At 46.8% G+C, this 21,329-nt stretch overlaps 1 protein-coding gene across 4 annotated transcripts in view; it reads right to left on the bottom strand.

Moving 5' to 3' along the window:
- Positions 1 to 2,416: 2,416 nt before the first annotated feature.
- The window catches only part of NTRK3 (neurotrophic receptor tyrosine kinase 3), a 207,527-nt gene continuing 188,614 nt past the window's right edge, over positions 2,417 to 21,329 (bottom strand). For all 4 annotated transcript variants that reach the window (XM_057422390.1, XM_057422555.1, XM_057422309.1 and 1 more), the window contains 2 exons: positions 5,423 to 5,581; positions 2,417 to 2,753 (listed from right to left, as the gene is read on the bottom strand). In XM_057422390.1, coding sequence (XP_057278373.1) covers positions 2,568 to 2,753; positions 5,423 to 5,581 — 345 coding nt within the window. In that variant the 3' untranslated portion in view covers positions 2,417 to 2,567. The remainder of the gene's footprint in view (positions 2,754 to 5,422; positions 5,582 to 21,329) is intronic.

Below are 21,329 nucleotides of genomic sequence, written 5' to 3' on the forward strand. Positions count from 1 at the left end.
GGGCTAGCAACCCTTCAGCCAATCTTTTTCACTTTAAGAAGCGGACCTAAGCAGGCAGAGAAGGAAAACTGGATGTCATCTCCCAGAGGGATCCTGCTACTGAGGGATGGCATGGTACACTATTCCTGTGTGCAGACTCTCAGTGCCGGTCTGCACCCATGTCCCTGACCACGCCATCTCAGGTGTCCATGCTGTGAGCTGCTGGTGCCTGCTCAGCGGCACTCTGTTCAGCCTCCACTGGCACAAGTCTGTCCCAATAGCCCAAACCTCTCTAACATGCAGAGGAAGGTTGCACCCTTACTCTCACACTATGGGTTATTGCCATCCATCACCTCCCACCCCAGGCTTGCCACCGATCTTTACACAAGCACAGAATAACCCTGTGGTCATTTCTGCCACCACAAAACTCCTTGCAGCAGTGTCTCCTGGCTCTGTCTGAAACCATAAGCCAGGTCATGCCAGAGCCATGGGTGGGAAGTATAGGCTGGCAAAAGACAAGGGGATAAGGAGAGGATGCAAAATCTTCCCTTTCAGTAGCCAGCCATAACCAGAGTCACCTATCTCCCCTTGCATCCTGGCCATGAGCATTACATTGGTCATGGGGAAGGAGCCAAGATCCTTTCTGTCTCTTTTTCCCCTATTTGCATTCCCTTCCAGGCAAGAGCCACATCCGAGCAGGCTATTTTTGTGCCAGCAGTTGTTCCCTTCTCAAAATTGTCTTGACAATGCCTATGCCACCCATTCCTGTCCTCCTGAGAGCAGCTGCTAAGCTGAGGTTCACGCTCATCCTCCATTAGCCACAGGAAAAGAAAAAGACCCAGAAAGGTTTTATATTCTCAGTCCAGACCGGATTCAGCTTCTGACTCAGCCTTTCCCCAGGTTGGGATTGTTTCCTGCTCCAGGGAGATGGGCTGCAGGGAGGATGCTTCTGCCTCTCCCTCCCTGTCCCCACCACCCCCTGTTGCTGCCTGTCAGGCCTTTATCCTCATTGAGATGCAAGGCTGGCCGCTGCGGCCATCCGCTGAGCCGTCTGCTCCTGACGGCACCTTCCCCTCCTTCCCCCCCCTCCCGGGGCTGCCTGTGGAGCCATTCTTCAAGCTCTGCATTTCACAACAGCTCAAAGGCAGATGCATCAATCCTTTCAGGGGATGGGGACGTGAGGAGAATGGCAAGGGGCCTGCAGGCAGGTGTTGGTAGGTTCCCAGCCATCTCACAAGCCTTGTCCCCCTCCCCTGTCCCCCACTGGCTCGTGCCTGAGGCTTGGACTGAGGCATTGGGGCAGGGATGGGGAAGGGAAGAGGATGGGGAGGAAAAGCGCTGCTGGGGTGTGCTGACCCCACAGGCATGCTCAGCCGGGATGCAGGCACTCTCCCAGCCTCCCCTCCATGAGGGGAGCAGGGATTTCATCCTGTCTGCTGAAGATTTACACCAGGGACTGGTGCTGAGGGCTGAGGAAGGGGGCACAACCTCATGGCCATTAACAGAAGAGCGAGGAGAAAACGGAGGGGTGGGAACAGCGGTTGTTCCTCCTGCACTGAGCGCCCTGTCTCGCACACTGAAATAGGTTGGGGATGAGTCAGGACCAGGTCTCCAGGACCTCCCTCTCGACTCCCAGGTGCAGCCGCTTTGGTCCCGCTGCTCTCCCAAGCCCTGGCAGCAGCCTGCATGGGGCGGGAGGGTCGGGGTCAGGCCGGCTTGTGGTCTGTTGGAGGGCAGCCGGCTCCCGGTGCGTGTTTTACCCGTAGGTGCCACAATCCTTTGACTGTGTGTTCAAAAGCCTTGAGTCTATACATTTAAGAATCAGCAAATTAGAAAAATCGTCCTGAAATGTTGGGAGGGAGGAAAAAAGGCAGGAAGGCATGGGAAAAGGAGGGAGGGTCTGACGGGGAGGGAGGGAAGGGCTTGGTAAAAGAGAGTTCATCCAGGGTCACTGCCCTGGCTTTGCGCCCATCACCTGCGGGCTGGGAAGGAGGGAGAGAGGGAGGCAAGGACGAAAAGGGAGGACTGATTTCACACATTCAGTGCATATCATACAACCAGGGCGAGGCTTTCCTCCCAGGGCTCCTACCCTGCATGGCATCGCTGCCGTAGCCAGTCTAAAGCCCTGCCCAGCAGCCCGAACCATACTCACAGCAGGGTTACAACCCACTGCTTCATTGCTCGGGGGAAAGATACCTTCTCCTTTGTTTCTCTCTTTTTTTTTGTTGTTTTTTTTTTTTTTTAATTATATACCTTTTAAGTACTTTTTTCTCCTTTTTTTTCTTTTTTTTTTTTTTAAGTCTTACATTTTTCTGTAACAGCAGCTTCTTTCTGTATTGGCGTGGAAGTTATATATATAGAGATATCTATAAATATATATAAGCCAAACTGCCTTACAGATTGTTGTTTTGTGGGTTTTTTGTTGGTTTGCTTTCTGTTTTGTTTTGTTTTCAGTGTTGTATGTGTAGCAGGCACTTGAGTTTATATGAAGATGTTTGCTTGGGAGCTGAGGGGCAAAGGATTTGGGGAGGAGGAAAGGGAAGGAAGGACGGAAGGAAGGAGCAGGGACTTCTGACAAGTGGCCACTGCTAGCCAAGGATGTCCAGGTAGATTGGTGTGGCCTTGCCCAGAGCATGAAGGATCTTGTAGATCTCCTTGATGTTGAGCCGTTGCTGAGGTTCCCTCTGCCAGCAGCCCAACATGATGTCGTAAACCTCCTTGGGGCAGACTCGAGGCCTTTCCAAAACTCGACCTTGGGTAATGCACTCAATGACCTATAAGAAAGAAAGAAAAGAGATGCTGAACACCATTTGGGTAGCTTTTGGGAGATATTCTGTCCCAGCTACTTCTTGGCTGATGCGGTATCATGTAGTGAATAGGACCCCTGAGAAGCCAAGAGGTCTGCAGATCCTCAGTGCTCACCTGTTTGTGAGCTGTTCATGTTAATTTTACAGTGAGTTTGTCTCCAGCTGCAGTTTTGCAGTTCCCCAAAACCTTCCCCATTTGGCACCTACCCACCTGAATGCACTCTCCAAACAGGAGGTCACAAGCAAATGAAATGAAGTTTTAATTTATTATATCAGTTTTTTGTGCTAAGTGAAGAAGTGAAAAAAAAAAAAAGCTTTAAAATCCCCAAACTAAAGTAACATTTTGCACAGCTGAAATGGTATTTTTCTTCCCTGAAAATCAAGAGACTTTTCCATTGCAAAACCCAGGAGAGTTCTACAATGGAGAGTTCAGAGCATCTTTTTCTACCTCTATCTCTTTGCTTCATTTTAACATAGGAAAGCAGCTAAAAGAATGAAATTTCATCTCAAATTTCATCTGTGATGGAGGAAAATAAATCTGCAGTGCTAAAATCATGCTCTGGGTCAGCTTGGTGCTGCTAACAAGAGAAACATGAGCTCTTGGATAGCACTAAAGTCTCTAAGGAGGGATGCCACTGGAATGGACTCCCCTAAGTGTCTGTTTATGTTTTATTCACTGGAGGAATGGACATAAAGGGGAGGGAGCTATGATTTGTCAGAGAGCTGCTATTACCATTCTGGCCTCCTTGGTTGGAGTTGATGAGTCTCAGCATTGCAGTGTGCAAAGTGACCTGCCATGCTCTGCAGATAAACACAGGTCCCAAGCAGTGTGTTGAGGGAAGTCGCCCAGCAAGAGGTGTTTGGAATTTATCATTTATGAATAGTAATGGGCCTGCCACACAGCTCAACAGATACTTATCGCATTGCTGTTTGAATATAAATACAGAGGGGAGAGATTAGGACCTGCTGAAAGCAGGCGAGGAAGACACAGCATGCAGAGAAGCCGTTGCCATGAAGCTGGTGGCAGCAGTGACTTGGAGGAGGAGGTGAGTTATGGTTTCTGACAGGACATCCTTAACATGCACAGGAGCCCAGTGGTGGGCCCTTTCTCTCCATGGCAAAGAAATGACATAGACAGAAGCTGAGGGACTGGCTGAGGCTTTCAGATAAGGTGATGCCCTGCCTCATTCCTCTCTTCAGGCAGGATCTCTTCCAGCCTTAAAAAATAAACCTGCTAAAAATGTTCTTGGGGCTATAAAGCCCTGTGAGCAGCATCTCAGCCTTGCTAATGTCCACAGCAGCAGTGATGCTTGACCAGCCTGGTCATTGCTCACAGTCCTGTCCTGGCAGCCTGGAGCTTGGCACAGACTCAGTTAACCTGAGTCCTTAGTTCTCAGAAAGAAGTGAAAACAGCAAAAGGAAAAGGAAGAACAAGACTTTTTCCCAGGGATCTGTGCAGATCTTAACCAGCCTGTATCCCTCAAGGTTAAGGGTGACTGTTCTCAGTCCTATTGCCCTGCAAAGGAAACTGAGGCAGAAAGCATGGGGGTAGCTGAGCTGTCATATTCCAGCATACCTATCACCCATGTACAAGCTACACGTGCTTGTTTGTGTGTGTTTGTATTTACCCTCCCAGGGAAATGCAAGAGTGGCTCATTAAATAGCGTGACAAATAACTTCTGTCGCTGTCGATTCCATTGTTTGTGTCTCTAAAATGTTTGCGTGTGCTACTTTGGGATATACAGTCAGGCCCCATTGAGCACACGAATGGGCAAGTATTAGAGCTGTAAAGCAACACCTTGGATTTGCCATCTCTGCAACTCACTTAATTAAGGGATCTATAGCCAGAAAGCAGAAAATGCACATTTCTCATTACAAAAGGTGAAATTTCTGAAATCCATTAGATACACAGTAGGATAAAAATGCGCAAGGTTCCCACACACTGCTATGTAATGCAGCTTGCTCCTCTCTATAATACCCCCTGCTATTCCGAGCAAAAATCTTCCAATGCATTTCTGCTGATGTGCCTCAAACCTCTGCTCTGACACCCTGCTAATCCCAGCCAGCCTTCCCTCCACATTTTTACAGTGCAGCCCTATACTGATGGGCTGTGACTTTTGCTATTCAAAGAAATAACGGGGACAAAACAGGTCCTTGGGTTCCACCTTTAGTGAGCTGGAACAGATACATATAATAGACAATGTAATAGATATCCCCATGGCAAAAAGCCCCACAGAAACGTGCCACATATAAGAGGCTTCAAACACTCTCTCATAAACTGGAGACTGTAGTGAAAGCATCAGCTGTAAAGGGAATTCAGGACATGACAATAACTTAGATCCCAGCAATAATTTGGGTAGCCCCAGTTCTGACATCACCCAAAGAGTTTATCAGATGTGGTTGTTGAGGAGGTATGTCAGGAACTTAGAAGGGAGAGACTGAGGATGAGCCAGCATATGGCTTTGGCAGGGCTTTTTCATTCATGCCTCAGTTTACCCATGTCTTAAATGGAGATAAAAACATTTCTGCCATGGCTTCACCATGGAGGGGACCACCACAAACTGCTTTACAAGCAATCTAGAAAGGAGAGATGATAAAAAGTAGCTTCCAGCTGAGGTATCTCAGCACTGTTGTACCTCTGTGTTTGAGAGCTGAAACCAGGGCTGCTTCCCATACGTGAAGATCTCCCAGAGGATCACCCCGAAGCTCCAGACGTCACTCTCTGTTGTGAACTTCCTGTACATGATGCTCTCTGGAGGCATCCAGCGGATAGGCAGCATGGTGTGTCCTCCAACCTGGGTGAGGGCAAAGGCACAAGGAAATCTGAGTGATGAGAGCCTTGAGGAAGGGGTCAGCCCTGACATGATGTGGTGACAAACTCAGGGCCTCCCTGTGAACTCCATCAACAAAATGCTGTTAAAAGATGCTGGGCTGGCTACTGCCTCCCCGACTGCCCCCGACCAGTCCCACCTGGTTAACATGATGGATAGGGAGGGAAGTGTATCAAGATAAATGACGTCCTCTCCTCCCAAAACAGGCGTGTGAAGAAATCATATGCCAAAATGCCAAACAGCCTGCTCCAACCCCAAAGTCTGATGCACCAGGAGGCAAGACAAGAAACAAGTATTGCACTGAGTATTGCAGGGCCTCTGAAGCACCCACCAGAAACACAGATTGAGGCTTGTTCCTCTTTTTAGTACGGTTTTCTACAAGCCATGCACAGGCATCTGCACATCACCTAATGGTGTAAAAGATTTTGTGCTCATAAAACTGTGCTACAGGCCCTTTCAAAGAGTGCTTTGAATATGTAAGTGACTGCAGGACCACACTGCAAAAAGGCGGTCTGTTTGTAAAGAATAGGCTCTTATAGGCAGGTATATGCCAAGCATATAATGGAGGAAGGAAAGCCAGCCCCTTTGGAGAGTTTGGAAGTGGAAAAGCCTGAGGGCAAAGTCCCATTTGGATATGCCAAGCTAGGGAAAGCCACTTTCTTAGGCAAGATCTACCTTTCCCTAGGGCATATGAATCCAGCAGGTATACAGCAGGTTTGCAGGACACATGCAGACAAGTTTCAAAGCAGATGGATTTACCTTTGGGTTCATTAGAGACGTCTAAACAAGTGTCTCTGAGCAGGACAAGTTTTTCTCTGTTCTGTCCTTCTACATAAGAAGCACCATCTGTGGGGAAATAGCTAATTGATAAGACCAGCCGGTGCTGGAAGCAGGATGGCTGCAAGTCTCCAGCACTCGCTTCTGCTGGGGGCAAAGTGTCTGAGGGTTTAGCAGTGATGAGAAAAAGCACTTTTATGGCACTGCTTGGACTCATTATGGACACCAAAACAACAAGTGCTAGTAAGTCTGTAGCATCGCAACGGAATCAAACAGGCTGAAATCCCTCTGGTCCTATGAGGGATGAGGGGAGAAGGTATCTGATATTTAGGTTTCCACCATGTGTAGCTATTGAAAATAACAAGACTGTTTCTTGTACAAACAGAAGCTCTCCTCTGAGCTGCCAGTTTTCCCAAGCTGCCACAGGTTTCTTTGCCTGATTAAAACAGAACTAGTGTAGGGAAGGGTCAGTACAGAGACACACTGCAGGGCTTGGAAGCAAGAGGGGAGGTGTGTTGGAATAGGGCATGAAATGGGTATGATGCTTTGCAGGCTTTCTGCACCGTGGGTGGGAGTCAGACTTCGCTGGGGTTTCACAGAATTTGGACCCAGGTTTGCAATGTTGTCCTTGGAGGTCTGCAGAACAGCCCTTTTTCTATCTCTGAAACATACCCTCCCTCAAAAAAGAGAAGGAGTTTGAAAAATCTCAGGAACATCTTTGTTTCCCGAGTGCTCAGAACTGTGATGCAAGAAGATAAAAAGCTCATTGCAGCTCTACACCTCCTGTTCAAAGATGGCTTGGTGGTGTGCTCTCAGCTTGCTGCTCTGAACTCCTAAGAATGTTCTCCCATAATGAAAATGGAAATACGCTTTTCTCTGTTTGTTCCTTTGAAATCCCTGCTGTTATTTCAGCTCTTCCTTGCATTCCCAGCTTTAAAAGTTGTTTTCCCTTCTTGTGAAGGGCTCTGAGGAAATGTTTTCAACAGACCAGGACATCCATCAAACCTGATTGTTGCAAAAACTGTTTTGTTCTAATGCTTATTTTATTCTCCTTTAAGTTTTCCAGCAATCTAAAATAATTGCTAGCAAAGATTTCTACATTTGCAATATCCTGAATCTTGCAGGATCATTTGAAATTACAGGCGGTACAATGTATTGAGCACAGTTAACTCCCTTTTGAACAGGTCTTACAGCAGTTCGGACCCTATGAACCAGGTCTCCTCAGCTCATACAAACAGTATGACAGCAGCATTCTTTAAATGGGAGAGCCCTGATTTACACCACTTGAGGATGTGGCCCTGAAAGCAAAGCTGAGAAACCAGTCCCATCTCAGTTCTAATAAGTTAAAGTTGAGGTCTTTAGTCTCCTCTAGACACATCCTGGTGAAGAACTGCCAGTAAAGTGACATACAGAGTCAACAGTTGTCCCAGGGATGTGATGGTAGTCCTGGCCTAGCTCATATGGTGGAGTCCAAGGACTACCAAAGCATTTCTCCCAAGCCTGTATGCCATGTGGGACATTTCTTCTACTAAAAGTTAATCTGGTAATAACTAATAATCAAATTAACTCGGGGGGGGTAAAATACAAACACAAAAATAAACCCAAGCGCTTCCCCGAAATGTCTGGATCCCAAAATATGTCTCAGCTGTGCTCATAGTTATTCCTTGCAGAGGTATTTTTTGCATCTCAAATAGGGTACCACATTTTTGAGCGCAAATGTTACGTCAAGTTTTGCACTTACCAACTACCTGTAAGCAAAACAGGCATCAATTGAACTGTACCACTCCAGTGTCTAGCCTAGCACATAAGGCTCTCTATTACATTTTAAAGCATTGCCTTTGATTATCCCTTACTGCTTCCCTCTCAAACTGATTAGGATTAAAATTCCCATTTCACAGATGAGGAAACAGATGCAGGAAGGCAAGGAAAGGCCCTGCTCTGAAGCTGTACAGTGAGTGAACACTAAGTCAAGTCTTCCTGGTCTGCAGTGAGCCATTCACTGTTATTTGCTGATGTAGCAAAATGATTTAGAGCTGAGCACAGAGGGATTGGGCTACTGATGCCATAGGAAACAGAGTGTGTGCAGGGTGATGGAAATCCTTTGCACGACATATAGTGGCTATGAGCTGTGTTATGCCACTGTAGACTTGCATGTGATTCCCACAGATACATTCTTCTTTTACAGGACCAGCTATTTGCCAGAAGCATAAAAGCAAAATGATGCTATTAAATCAGGCTGAAAAAAAAAGGATTCTGTGTTTTATTTTTTCAAAGCCAGTTTACATGGCACATCTTTGGCTTTGGAAACAATTGTTACCACGTCTTTAGAGAGAAGCATTGGTTTTGTTTCAGTCAAACCTCTTTGCTCAGAGCTGGGCAAGACTGATGCTCATCAGGAGCATGCTACTTCTGAGTCTTTTCTAAATCAGTCGTGTCATCTTCCTACCCCATCTTCCTCCATTTCCCTTGGAAGCCAGGGATAGGGGAGCCTAGCCATCATGCAGCTTCATCTTCTGAAGGCCCCTAAGGGTAATATGTCCTCAAACAGTGGCATTGCAACAGCCACAACCTGGAAGAGGGATTTGCTTTCAAGCAAATAAGGCAAGTAAATCCTCTTCTGTTCTTCTCTATAAATCCTATGATGCTGCCAAGCTAACCTTTTCTCCTTGTTATCTTAATGCTTCATAGACCTGCAGACTGGCCTCTTTATCCCATTGCCATGGCTGTCTAGCTTTGCCTGACATTTTTAGTTCTCTAACTTCCTCTCCCTAGATCAAATCCCTGTGCCCACATTGACATGTTATTCCCACTGCTTTGCTCTTTCAGTTTGCAGTACTATCCTGGTAATAGGTAGAGGAATCAGTGCATATCCTCTTAGCAGCCAAAGTTTCTTCTGTCTCTGTTTCAAGTGTCACCTATAGTATCACCTACTCATTCGTATTCTTTTCTAATGGATACTCCCAGGTGCATGACCTGGTCTACAGCCGCATGGTTCTGATACTCCCGGGTACCTGGTCCCTGCTCTGCAGCCTCATTACACATCCAAGGCTGTAGACCTGCAAGATAACCAGCCATCCCCTTTGAGCAGCTTATTGCTGTATTATCTATGACCCTTGGGGAGCTGGGGGAGGTTTGTGAAAGGCCAGCATTAATGGCCATTAGGGAGAGACATAATTACTTAATGCTAGTACAGCACTTTGAAGATGTAAAGCTATATAAGTGCTATGTATAAGTAGTATTATAAGGCTTGAGGTTTGCCTGCTACCAAGGAAAGCTGGTGCCTGGGGAAAAAGTTCTCCTTGTCCCAGCTTTCTGAATGATATCCTGCTGATTAGGAAGGGAAATATGACATGTTATCCCCAGTGAGTTTCACAGTACAGCAGCAGGCAGTGGAGCAGCAGTGTTCAGTGAAGACTGTGCAATATATCTGAGGTTTGGGCCACTAACAAAGGTACTATGGGAATCAAAAATGAAGGGCTGAAAAACCCTCATGAGAACTTTGGACTGCTGGGAATTCAGATGGTAACCTGTTAAAGGCAACTCTTGGTGGGCAGCCCTGTTTTCTCCCTCCCAGCTCATATCCAAGCACCAGGGCTTCAGCCCAAACCAGTATTCAGAGGGGAGCTGCTAAACCATCCATTCCGTGCTCATAGATGAATGTTGCTCTATGGATCTCAGCTAAGAACAGAATTTGGTCTTGGTCATACTCTTACACTGTGTTTTATTTTCCTTTTTGTGCAGTTTCCTTCCCCATTTCAAAATAAAATAAAAACCAAATCAGTGCTTTTGTTTTCCTTGGTCATTTGACATTTGCTTTCCAAGGTCATTTGACAGCTTTCTCCCCGTTCCTGGCATACTTCAGGGAGGCTCTGCTCCTGCCTTAGGAAAACCACAAGAACCAATGTAGGTGTCTTCATATGATATAGCATCATTTGAACTTTCCTTCTGGGTGCAGGAAGCTGAGGCATTTGAGTTTGTAAGGAATCATGTACCAGTATTAGAGACCTTGGCAGTTTCTCTCCAGGAAAATCCACCTAACACTCTGTCCACTCAACCTAGTGATAAGACACACATTGTATGATTGCTGTCTCTGTTCCTGCTGCTGTAGGTAGGGATAACTTGGGATCTTCTCTAATTGCAGACCTGGCTGTCATCCCAGGCTGTGCTGCACCAGAACATATGTCCTTTAGTCCTCGGCTCTAGGGGCTGGCTGATCCCTGGAAGATACTTAATTCTGAACCTTCCCCAGCAGCCAGATGTATGTCCCCATCAGGACACACTGATTCCTGCTGCAGACAGGATGAGTTACGCAGCAGTTCTGGGCAGCATTCTGGTCCAAGAGAACCCAAGGGCAAGAATAAAAGCAATGCAAGCAAGAAAGCTGGAAAAGCTTCTCTGTTTGGCTAAGATGAGATCTTGGAGAAAAAACAAACAACAAACAAAACTGCTGCGGATCAAGCCTGTGTGAGGTGAAGTTTGACAGATCAGGTTGGGGTATGAAAGGGTGGCTGCTCAGGGGCAAAGCAAAGGGCAGTACGTGCTCATGGCTGGGAATCCAGGAGGAGACACCCCTTGCCCACCTTCAGTCCTGGGTCCAGCAGCATGGAGACCTTTCCCTATCAGATGTGCCTGTATTTCACCTGTGTGAGTCCTGACAGACTCCTGAGCACCTTTTGCAAAACAGAGGGATTAGCTCTGACGTGCCAGACAGGGCTGAGCTTTGCTGAGCCTCACTTCATAGTTTTAGCTGTCACCTTACTAGGCTCTTAAGTACCCAAGTAGTTTGCCTCAGAGGTAGCTGAATTTAACTGCAAGTTGTGACTGGATGCTATTCCCAAGTACTTTATCTGTAACTTCTTTATAGCTTATCCAGAAAGAAAGGTGCTACCTGTATCAGAGATTGCACTACTGCTGGGATTACCTGGCATCAAAAAATCCCCAAGGTGTTCTAACTGAAAGGTACCATGCGTTATGGCTGTACCAGCCCCCAGGCTGATGATCCTCTTCTAAGTGGTTCAAAAGCCATCACCACAAACTCTTGGCATAGCCCTGTCCCTGCCTTCAGGTCTTCTGCCTCTGCTGTTGCTGCTGTCAAAGCCAGGGCTGAACATGAGCATAAAAAGAGTCATCAAACCACAAAAAGCTTCTGCCAAACGTTTCAGCTTACTTGAGTTATTGTGTCCTCACCATGAAGCACTCCATGTGTATAAGCTCTGCTTTCTGGGAATGGCAGATATGATCCGCTCCTAAACTTCACTTTCTACTCCAACCACCTCTTCCATTTCAGGCTCTGGCAGTGCTGCAACATGGGGCTTGCTGCCTGCTCCGCTGCATGCTATGGCTGAAGGCATCTCACAGCAATTTGCAAGGGAGCATAGAGGGGTTTTAGAGATAGATACACAAAATGCACAGAGCAACCTGTAGCTGTTTCTCCTACTTGCATGCAGCTGTGCTGGGTATGCAGCCTTGCCCAAAGCTGGGGAGATGCCAGTCACCAGCTGCCAGAGGGGAATGGGTTGGACTTACCCAGAGAGATAATGGGGAAAAGAGCCAAATGTCCTTGTCATGAGGTGATGTAAGGAGCCAGATGGATTTGCTCAGGAGCAGGAAAGACTGACCAGGCAAGGTTAATGTGAAACTGAGAAAGGGGTGAACCCTTCCTGCTGTTTGCCAAGGGACTGTTTGTTCCCCCCAGATGCCCACACCATGTTTAAACAGGAGTCTAAAAATAAAGCCTGCCATTGACATTGTTTTTCCTTACTTCATTTAACAACCTACTTGCTTTATGACCTATAATCCTGAATGGCCGTGTAATTCGCAAGCAGGGACAGGAGCCCTTCTCCCCCTTTCCCTCTTCCCTGCTCCACTGAGTGTGTTTTAATCCCACGGTTCTCAGCATTCCTAATGAGCCATTAACAAGCTGTCAATTACTTATGCAAATAAGGGGGGGCAGGCACGGAGGGGTGGCTGCAGCTAGAGGTAAATTCTGCTACCTCAAACCGGCCTGAGATAAATTACTGCTGCCCTAAGAGCTGCCTGTACCCAAGAGTCCTCTCAGTTATATTATCTGCCATCTAGAAATGCCAGAAGTAATGCAGAGGATGCTTAAGAAAAGCGAAACAGAGGAGTAATCGCACATATATTTTTAATTATGTTTGCCAATAATGTATTTGGTGTGCTGCTTACCACAGATCACCTCTCTACTTCCCAGAACTCAAAGCAGCAGCACCCACTGCTAGGAAGGGGCTGCACAACCGGTGTGCAGAGGAACAAAAGCCATTTTCCCTTTTCTTAATAGAAGAAGATGCTCCAAAATCCATGATTTACAACAGCAGGACAGAAACTGTGAGAAAGCCCAGCCATTCAGCTGGGGAGGTGTGGGAGCAGAGCAGCTGTAGTTTGCAAAGCACCTGGTAAAGAGGGTGCTTAACTAGGTCTTAGCAGGTCCTAAAGCCCTGTGCCAACAGTTCCTGATAGAGCCTTCACAGATAGATGGGTGACTAGCTTCCTGATCCCATGGGCCACCTACTGAAAGCTTCTTGTGGTCCAGAGCAACAGGACCTAGAACTAGGATCTCAGACAACAAAGTAAAGTGGTATCACTGGGGATGGATTCAGTGGTGGGAGACCCAGTGGCTTCCTAGGAGTCCCACTGCTAGGCTGTGTGTTGGCACTGAGAAACTGTGCATGCAGATGGCGGCTTCTGTGGTCTTCCGTACCACAGCCACAACATGGGCACCACATCTGGGCTGTTCAAAAGCAAAAACTAAGCCACCTTTCTCCTAGTCACTGCCCAGATTACAGCAGAGGCTGGGAAGACCCTTAAACCTATTCAAACTGCAGCCATCAGATGGTTTGTCAGTGACAGTATGGATTTACCAAGTTGTCTCCAGGCTGGAGACCCTTGCACCACAGGTTTTTAGGAGAGGCCTGCTCAGAAACCTGCAATATCCATGAAACAGCACGGCTGTCAGCTGGTTCCAACTTCAAAGGGGATCTGTAGTCTGCAAAGACTTGCATGTGTCAGCAGAAATTGCCCATGACTGATCTGCATTATCATTTTGCAGTGAGCTGGTAATACTACAAGAAGTGTTTAATAGCTCAAAAGCTAATCAGATAGAGGCAAAGTTAAACCATCATGATGCAAGAAATGTGTCTATCAGGATTCTGCTCTTTTGGTGACACAGAGAATGAAAATCAGCTCAGTTGCTGGCTTCAGAAAGTCAGAAGGAGCTTTGCCTAATAAATCTTAACCTAGTGATGTAAAAGCAAAATCTCAAAATGGCCTGAGAAATGCAGCTTAGGAAATAGGACCAATAAAGCACTTGGACGTGTGATCACTCTATGCTAAATGCTTTCAGATTGGTATCTCATAATCTCCCCTTCCATCGTCCCTCTCTCTATGTCCTGACAGTGACTCCCCTCTGGGTAACCACTAACATTCCGTCTTTGTCTGCAGCCAGAGCCATCTCTGACTGACGGCTATACATGATTTAGATAAGGCTCCATTACTTAGCTTCTGGATGCTGGATAATCAGTTCAATTGCCTTGGCATTAATCATAATAATATTCAAAATTCATTAGCCTAAATTGTTTGGAAATCTACTTCTTGTTAATGTCAGATTCACTGAGCATAGGCCTGGCAGCACACAGACAGAAATTTAAAACAATGCAGCCTATGGGAACTCCATATACAATCATAGAATCAACTAGGTTGGAAAAGACCTTTCAGATCATCAAGCTCAACCTTTACCCCAGCACTGCCATGGACACCACTAAACCATGTCACTAAGGGCATCATCTACATGGTTTCTTGAACACTTCCCGGGATGGTGATTCCACCACTTCCCCAGGAAGCCCGTTCCAATGTCTTTTCCTAATATCCAGTCTAAATCCCTCCTAGCACAGCAGTCCCTTTCTTTATGTGTGATAAAGAATCCTGCCTGGTTTGTCATTTGTGAATGTTGTTAAGTAGCAGAGCAACACTGTGAGCAGGCTGCCTGTTGGCTGATCAAGGGGCATCTAAAGGAATACATAGCTGAGTATGGAGTTTTTACAGGGGAAGGTTAGTTGCTCATGTCTGCACCCACAAATCATAATAACATCTTTTGTGTCTGAAAACTGGGCAGTTAACCCAGAGACTCTTATGTGCAATCATGGTATGGAAGTACAAAAATCAAAAGTCTGTTTAAAATAGAAATTCCTCGCTTTCCTGGAAACTTACAGTATTTTGGACTGGATGATGGGGCCTTAGTGCTTTAGCAAGGTAAAAAACTTTCAGCAATAAAGTAGCTGGATCGTTCCTTCCAGCCAGTTTACTGCAGGCCAATTGAGGACGGTTCCCAGTGGTGCTGTTCCTAATGGTTTATTTGGCCTGTTTAAGCATTTTGGGTGATGGTGCTTTCCTTCAGGTACAAGTTCTCACCCTCTAGTTGAACAGAGGTTTCTCAGCAGGGAAACACCACAGAAATATAGAACAACTTCAGAAGATGCATACACTTTCTCTCCTAATGAAGGCAGTGCAGGCACAGATGGCATCTCACACAAACACATTGCAAGCGGAGTTGAAATAAAGAGGTCATCATCAGAGGCTGCAGTGTCACACCTACTAATGATGTGATTAAACTCATCAATGCTGGTGGGAAAGCTGTGCCAGCTCTGGTACTGCTGAGTGGAGAGCTATATTTCACAGCAGAGGCAAACCCTAACCTGCCCCTGTGCTTCCATGAGTTAGGCCACTGTAGAGACATGTTGAATATGTGATGTTGATGGCTAAACTTCCTAAGACATAAATAGGGCAGGTTGCGCAGGACATGCCCTTCCCACGCCTATCTGAAGCATCTCTGTCTGACAGTGTGGCACACACAGGAGAAGCTGGGGTTTTGCTGCAGAGCAAGCAAAATTTGAAGGAATCAAGCATTACATCCTCTTCTACTCTTTTTCCACCTGAGACTCTCTGTGTGTTGAAGTTTCCTCTATTCTTTATCAAGTTTCCCAAATGCCCTTGAGAAGGACAGAGTGGCTGGAGTCCCGTCCATTCCAACCACTGTATTAAAATTCTTCCTCCCTACTTCATCTAGCCAGGAGTGTAAATAAATGAGCAAAGCCACAAACACAGGAACCTGGTTGGTTCCCAGATGCCATTAGAGCCTTCGAGCACTAAGTGGCCATCACAGATATCACTAGATGCCTTCTGCTGCCCTTCCTGTAGCCAGACGTTCTACCCCGGTGAGCCCCACTGGGACCATTTCACAAACCCAGCACCCGGTAGGACACATCTGACTGTTTTTGCATGTAAGATAGGACTGCTTTAGATTAGATAGATAGTCAGCTCTTCAAATAAATAGTGTGAGTTTTCCTAGCGGAGTCTCTAGCCACCATCTCTCCATTAAGGTTAGCCACAAGAGGAAGGACGGAAGGAGAAAGTGAGTCTAAAGAAACCGCTAATGTTCTGCAGTGTCTGATAGGATGAATGACCCTGCAGACATATGCTGAGCAGACAGGACAGTCCTCAATTATGTCATTGCTGGAGCATTTACTTCAAGGAGAAACGTGACTACAAATGCTGGGGTTAAAGCCTTGGCTGGTTTCACCGCCTCTGGATGAGCCTCTCTAGGTGTGTGTATGCAGCATGCACAGGCAATGACACGCATGTCTGCATATGAAACAGCTCTACAGCCCAAAGAGTGCAGCTGAACAAAAACCTGATTAAATTTCATTCTGCCCCTTTTCCTTTGTGAGAAATGGACCTAAAGGATTTGCTAAGGTATTGATGGGTGCCAATCCATATATCCCAGTGGGCAACCCACAGCCTCCCTCAGGAAATCACAAGCAAATCTTGCTTACATGATGGAAATTTCCTGCTTGCCACACTGATTTTCCCCAGCCTCATCCTTACCGCTTTATCCCTGCGCTAAATTCCATATGCTTCTCTCAATGTTTTCTAACCTTCAAGCTCACAACTTTGCAAATATTTGCAATCAGGTAGCACATCTCCCCACACTGATCATTCTTTAGACAAACTATTTACATACAGCTCTTTCTATCCTCAGCAATTGATTGCTTCACACTGTCTTTGTTTCTGCTGCATCTCTCCAGAAGCTGTCGACCTTATGGATACTCTTTGTGGGGCTGAGTCAGAGACATGTGCCTGTGTAATAACAGAGTATTTAAAACAATGATTGCTGTAGAGGCACACACTTTACTCTTTGACTTCGATTCTTTACACGAAGGGCTTCAGAAGAGCACTTGTTTCACTGGCACACTGTTTGCTGGGAAGCTGCCCTCCTGCATGAGACTGCTTGGCTGGAAAATGCAACCTGGCCTGGGGAGGGCACAATCTCACTTTACACTTTGCTGTATATTCATCAGAACATCTTGGTGCTTTATAAGCCACTCGAGAGGTGCAATGAGCTGCTACGGGAATTTGTGCTTGATAATCAAAGGCATTTATCATAGAATCCTTCAAAATGCTCCACAAGTAAGTATTTTATTTGAATATGTGTGAAAAATGGAGGGCAGTAACCCGGAGGAAGAGGCAGGGAAGCAGCAAGCACGGAAGGGGTGGTCCTGCTGCCCACCCCTCATCCTGATCCATGGGGCATCCCTGCTTTGGCATCCCACATGGCCCCATGGACACCATCCAATGGGTCAGGACTCAGCGGCACGCAGCTCTGTGGCTCAGCAGAGTCCTTCATCAGCAGCAAAGCTCTCCCAGAGGAAGCTTAAAGAGCAGCAGCCTTTGCTGCCATTCAGCTCCCAGCTGCCTGCACACGTAGCTCCCTCAAATCCCTCCTTTCTGTTTTGGCTCTCCTACATTTCCTAGACAAACTGCTCCGGGTTTCCTCCCTCCCTCTCACTGACAGGTACTGGTGGCCTTGCTGCCCTCTCATTGCACCTCCCCCAGCTTGAACTTTAAACTGTTTAACAGCTTTAAATGCACCTAATGAGGTTGCAGCCTGCACTTTGCTGACATCCCTCTGCTTCTCTGACACCGGGAAGAAGAGTGGTTTGGAAACCTATCGAGGACTTCCCTGCGTTGGAGGTCTAATTACATGGTTACTCGTGACCTTATAAGTACAGGGTAATCTGCTGTGTAATACCAGGGTAAATTATCCCAGTACTTCTGCCTTTTCCACCGCAGCCTTCTGCAGGGATGGAAAAACAGCTGATTAAATGGCAATTAATCTTTGAACCATTTGACACTTGCCCCAGCCGGTGAGAAGTAACTAGCAGAAGCCCACTGGCTTTGTGCAGAGCAAGGGACCAGCTCAGAAGCCGCTGCTTTGGGATGTCTGGTGTCACCCTGCCAAAGCGTGGGGTATTTTGTCAACCAGCCTCTCCAGCTGCTGGGGGACAGCAGGTATGGGCTGCTTCCTAGGTGCGACTGTCTCCTTCTTGCCCTGCAATAGGCATTGTGTACTGGAAGGAACATGCCCAGACGGACGCAGGGGGAATGTGGATGCCTGAGGGGAACAGGCACCCACTCTGTATTAGCAGGACGGGGATGGAGGTTCAGAGCAGCCCATCCATGATGGGAGTGAGCAGTCTGGAGCTCTTCCTTACCCTCACCGCAAGGGAGGTGTGTGGGAACAGCACCAACGCTTCCTTCTGAAACCATCCAAACCAGCCACGCACAGCCCCAGGCATCCACCCTGCAGAACTCCATGAAAACCAGCCCAGAGATCTGCTTTCTCCCACCCCGCTGTGAGATGCACTTGGCTCCCTCCCACGCTAACAGCCTGTCTCCCTGGGGCTGGGGGCTGCCTGTCTGACCCCTGGTACCTTTATGGCAATGAAATATATTTGCATACCCGCTGACATAGTTCTCTCTGGAGAGCTTCAGGTTTTTATAGTAACTACAGTAATGATTTTCAGATTATAGACTAATAAAATACCCTGATTTGTTGGGAACATTAAGGTGGGCACTGTATGATTCTGGTGACATTTAAATAGTGCTTAAAAAAAAAAAAAGGAGGGGGGGTTCTAAGTGCATTTCTTTTCCAAACAGGAGCACTGAAATAGAAAGTCAAAATCCCACACGCTGGTACCGAGATCAGCTCTGACACCTCCCTCTGTGCCTGCTTCAATTGAATACCTGCCAAACTAAATAAGCAAACATGGGAATGCAGCGTCCTGGTTGCCTGTCTGTGGCAAGCGAGGCTTCCTCCTTAGTCACTGTGGTCACTCTGACCTGATCTAAGTATGTACCACTCCCTTGCGCTTTAGCACTCTGTGGGCTGGGTCATAACTGATGGGTAACAGAGTTTTTGCACCTCAGCCTGTTCTCAGTTATTTCTCACCCCTGCCCACTCCTTGTGCACTCTGATTAAATAACTGGACAACACTGTAAAGCAAGTCATGGTCTAGAGTATCCCATCATTTCAATGTATGTGCTGCACCAGCCACTCTCCTCTGTCATGGTTTGGGGTGAATAAGACCGCTTGTACAGTAAATGTATGTACAATGGTTTATACAGTAAAGCAATACATGGCATGGAAAAGCCTGTCAAGGAAGAGAAACCGAGCCAGAAGTTTAGCTCACTGTTGGTTATACCTGGCAAAAGAGGCAGAGGGTTATACAATTAATACTATGGAGCAGAATAGCAAAGAAGTTCCTTTGTTCTGTGAATACTTTTGCTATGTACCTCAAGTGGATCATACAGATTAACGGCAGGCGATTATGTCAAGTCTGTCCTACAAAGCAGAGGCAAGCGTGAGCTCGGGCCTCCTCATTATCATTACCTGACCTTGCACGTTCCCTTTTGCAACCTCAGCACTTTTTTTTGTGGATAGGATTTCTGGATGGTTATTTTAAGAAAACTGTGTTAAATTTCTTGCTTCTGTGCCAAGTACCTGCTGTTTAACAAATGGGCCATGACTAAGCATAGACTGAAAATTAGAAGCATCTATGAGTTAAAGCAATGAGATTCGGGGACTGTCTTCCCTTAGGAGAACATTTAATAGTGGTGCTTGATTATGAAAAGGATAAATCTGATGTGATTGATGCAACAGGGGATTGGATTTGATGATCCAGGGAATCCCTTCCAGGCCTCTCTACTCCTAATGAATTTATTTTTAAGGGGAGAGGGAGGGAGGAAGATGTAGTGCCCTATTGATGGCTAACAACAGCAAGGTTGCTGGTGGTTAGTGGGTCTCCATCCCTCGATTTAACCACTTCGCATCACCAAGAAGGTAGAGCAGGTATCTCTCCTGGTTCTGCCCATCTGAACATACCAAGCAGAGGTGGGCACAAGGATCCTACCCGCTTCCCTCTTTGCATTTTCCAACTACTGAGGACCTGCAAAATTCATTCTCCTTGAACCAGTACCACAAATGTGTCAGCTCACAGGTTCCCTATTGATTTTTAAAGGTACTTACCTGTCTCCCAACACCACCATGACTGTGTCCCTTGCAATCTTTTCTGCATGTGAACCTCCTTACTGAAGATGAGCAAGGATCGCCCTTAAGACGGGGAAACTGAGGCACGGAAGGACTAACTGAATTTCCTGTGGTGGCAGAGGACATTGGTAACATGGAAGGGTCCTGCAGCCCAACCCAAGGCTGGGATCTCACTCCTCTTCTCCCTGCACCTAACAGGGGTCTCCCTTTCACAACGGGAATAGCAGAGCCCAAAGTATTCTCCAGCCCAAGCATTCACTGGTCTGGGATTCCCATCCTCTGTCAAGCCAAGGAGGCTGAGATGGAGGTTTCTGAGGTTGCTTCAGAAGGGGATGCACAGGGAAAGTGGTTATGCTCCTTTTTCTCCTTAAGTAGTTTTAATTCTCTAATTCCTACTTGCTATTAAGATAAAATGCTGTGATTTCTGCAGGAGCAAATGGTGCGGGATAAGCTGAGGGAGTTTATTAATTAGCATGCTTTCAGGGCCGGGGAGAAAATAGTAAGTAACAACAGGGTTGCAGATGGTAGCTATAAACATGACCCAAGCATTACCTGCCATGACACGTTAGCCAAGGGGAACCTACCACATTAGTGCTGGGCATGGCACTCTGATAGCAAATAAACCCCATGAATCAGAAAGCAAAGCTTTCCCCTTCTTCTGGCTATTTACAGACATGTGCTACATTTATCCAGGGCCTGATCCTGCAAATAATACCTGGTATAGCACTTCTGTGTATGAGTGCTCCTCTAGCTTCCCCAGGGATTGCTCAGAGCAGGGAGTGCTAAGCCCAGTGGTAAGTGGTTGCAGGATCAGATTCATAGCGTGGCAAGCATTTCGGATGAAAAAAGCTATAAAGAAGTCACATATTATTATGTCACATTGCAAAGGTCAACCCCAGTATTTGTTCTGTCATAAGGACATGATTGAAAGGCAAAAAAATAATGTCAGGGCACAGGGGGAAATAATTTTTCAAGAACTGCCTTCAGGGCTGAGGATACAAAATTACATCAGAGCTTAGAACTGAATTCCCATCCACACCCCGCAATTTAATTTTGGCTCAGAAAGGCATCAGAGTAACAAAATCACCTTTCCATGGCACATCATCTTATCCGCTGACATAGCCCCTGTAAATCAGCAGAAGCTAAGCTCACACTCCAGTGTGATTCTGGTAACAGCCAGGAACTGCCAGAGCCCTGCTTCACCCAGGATCCCAGGAGGGCTTTGTGAGATCCACTGCTTAACACAAGTAGGCATTTGCTTAATCCCCATTGCTGCTGGGGCAGGAGGAGCAGAGGTGGCACGGGCAGGAGGCTGGGTGGTGGGACAGCAATCCTCATCACTTGGCCAGGAGCGCACACCTCCCCTAGCAGTATAACAGGGGTGTTTGGGCAGTTGGACCCTGCTAATCTTTCCCAATCACAGCTCCTTTGCAAATATTTATGCCCATCTCTGGGCTTGCTGGCACAGGGAATACGGAGAAATAAAGTGTGGAAGTCATCACTTTCCTGCCTTAGTTTATGAGGGCTCATAACTGC

The sequence above is a fragment of the Pezoporus wallicus genome, unplaced genomic scaffold, assembly GCF_028554395.1.
Source record: "Pezoporus wallicus isolate ANWC-B61680 ecotype Strahan unplaced genomic scaffold, APGP_CSIRO_Pwel_v1 contig_3952, whole genome shotgun sequence".
In the NCBI taxonomy this organism is placed as follows: Eukaryota; Metazoa; Chordata; class Aves; order Psittaciformes; family Psittacidae; genus Pezoporus; species Pezoporus wallicus.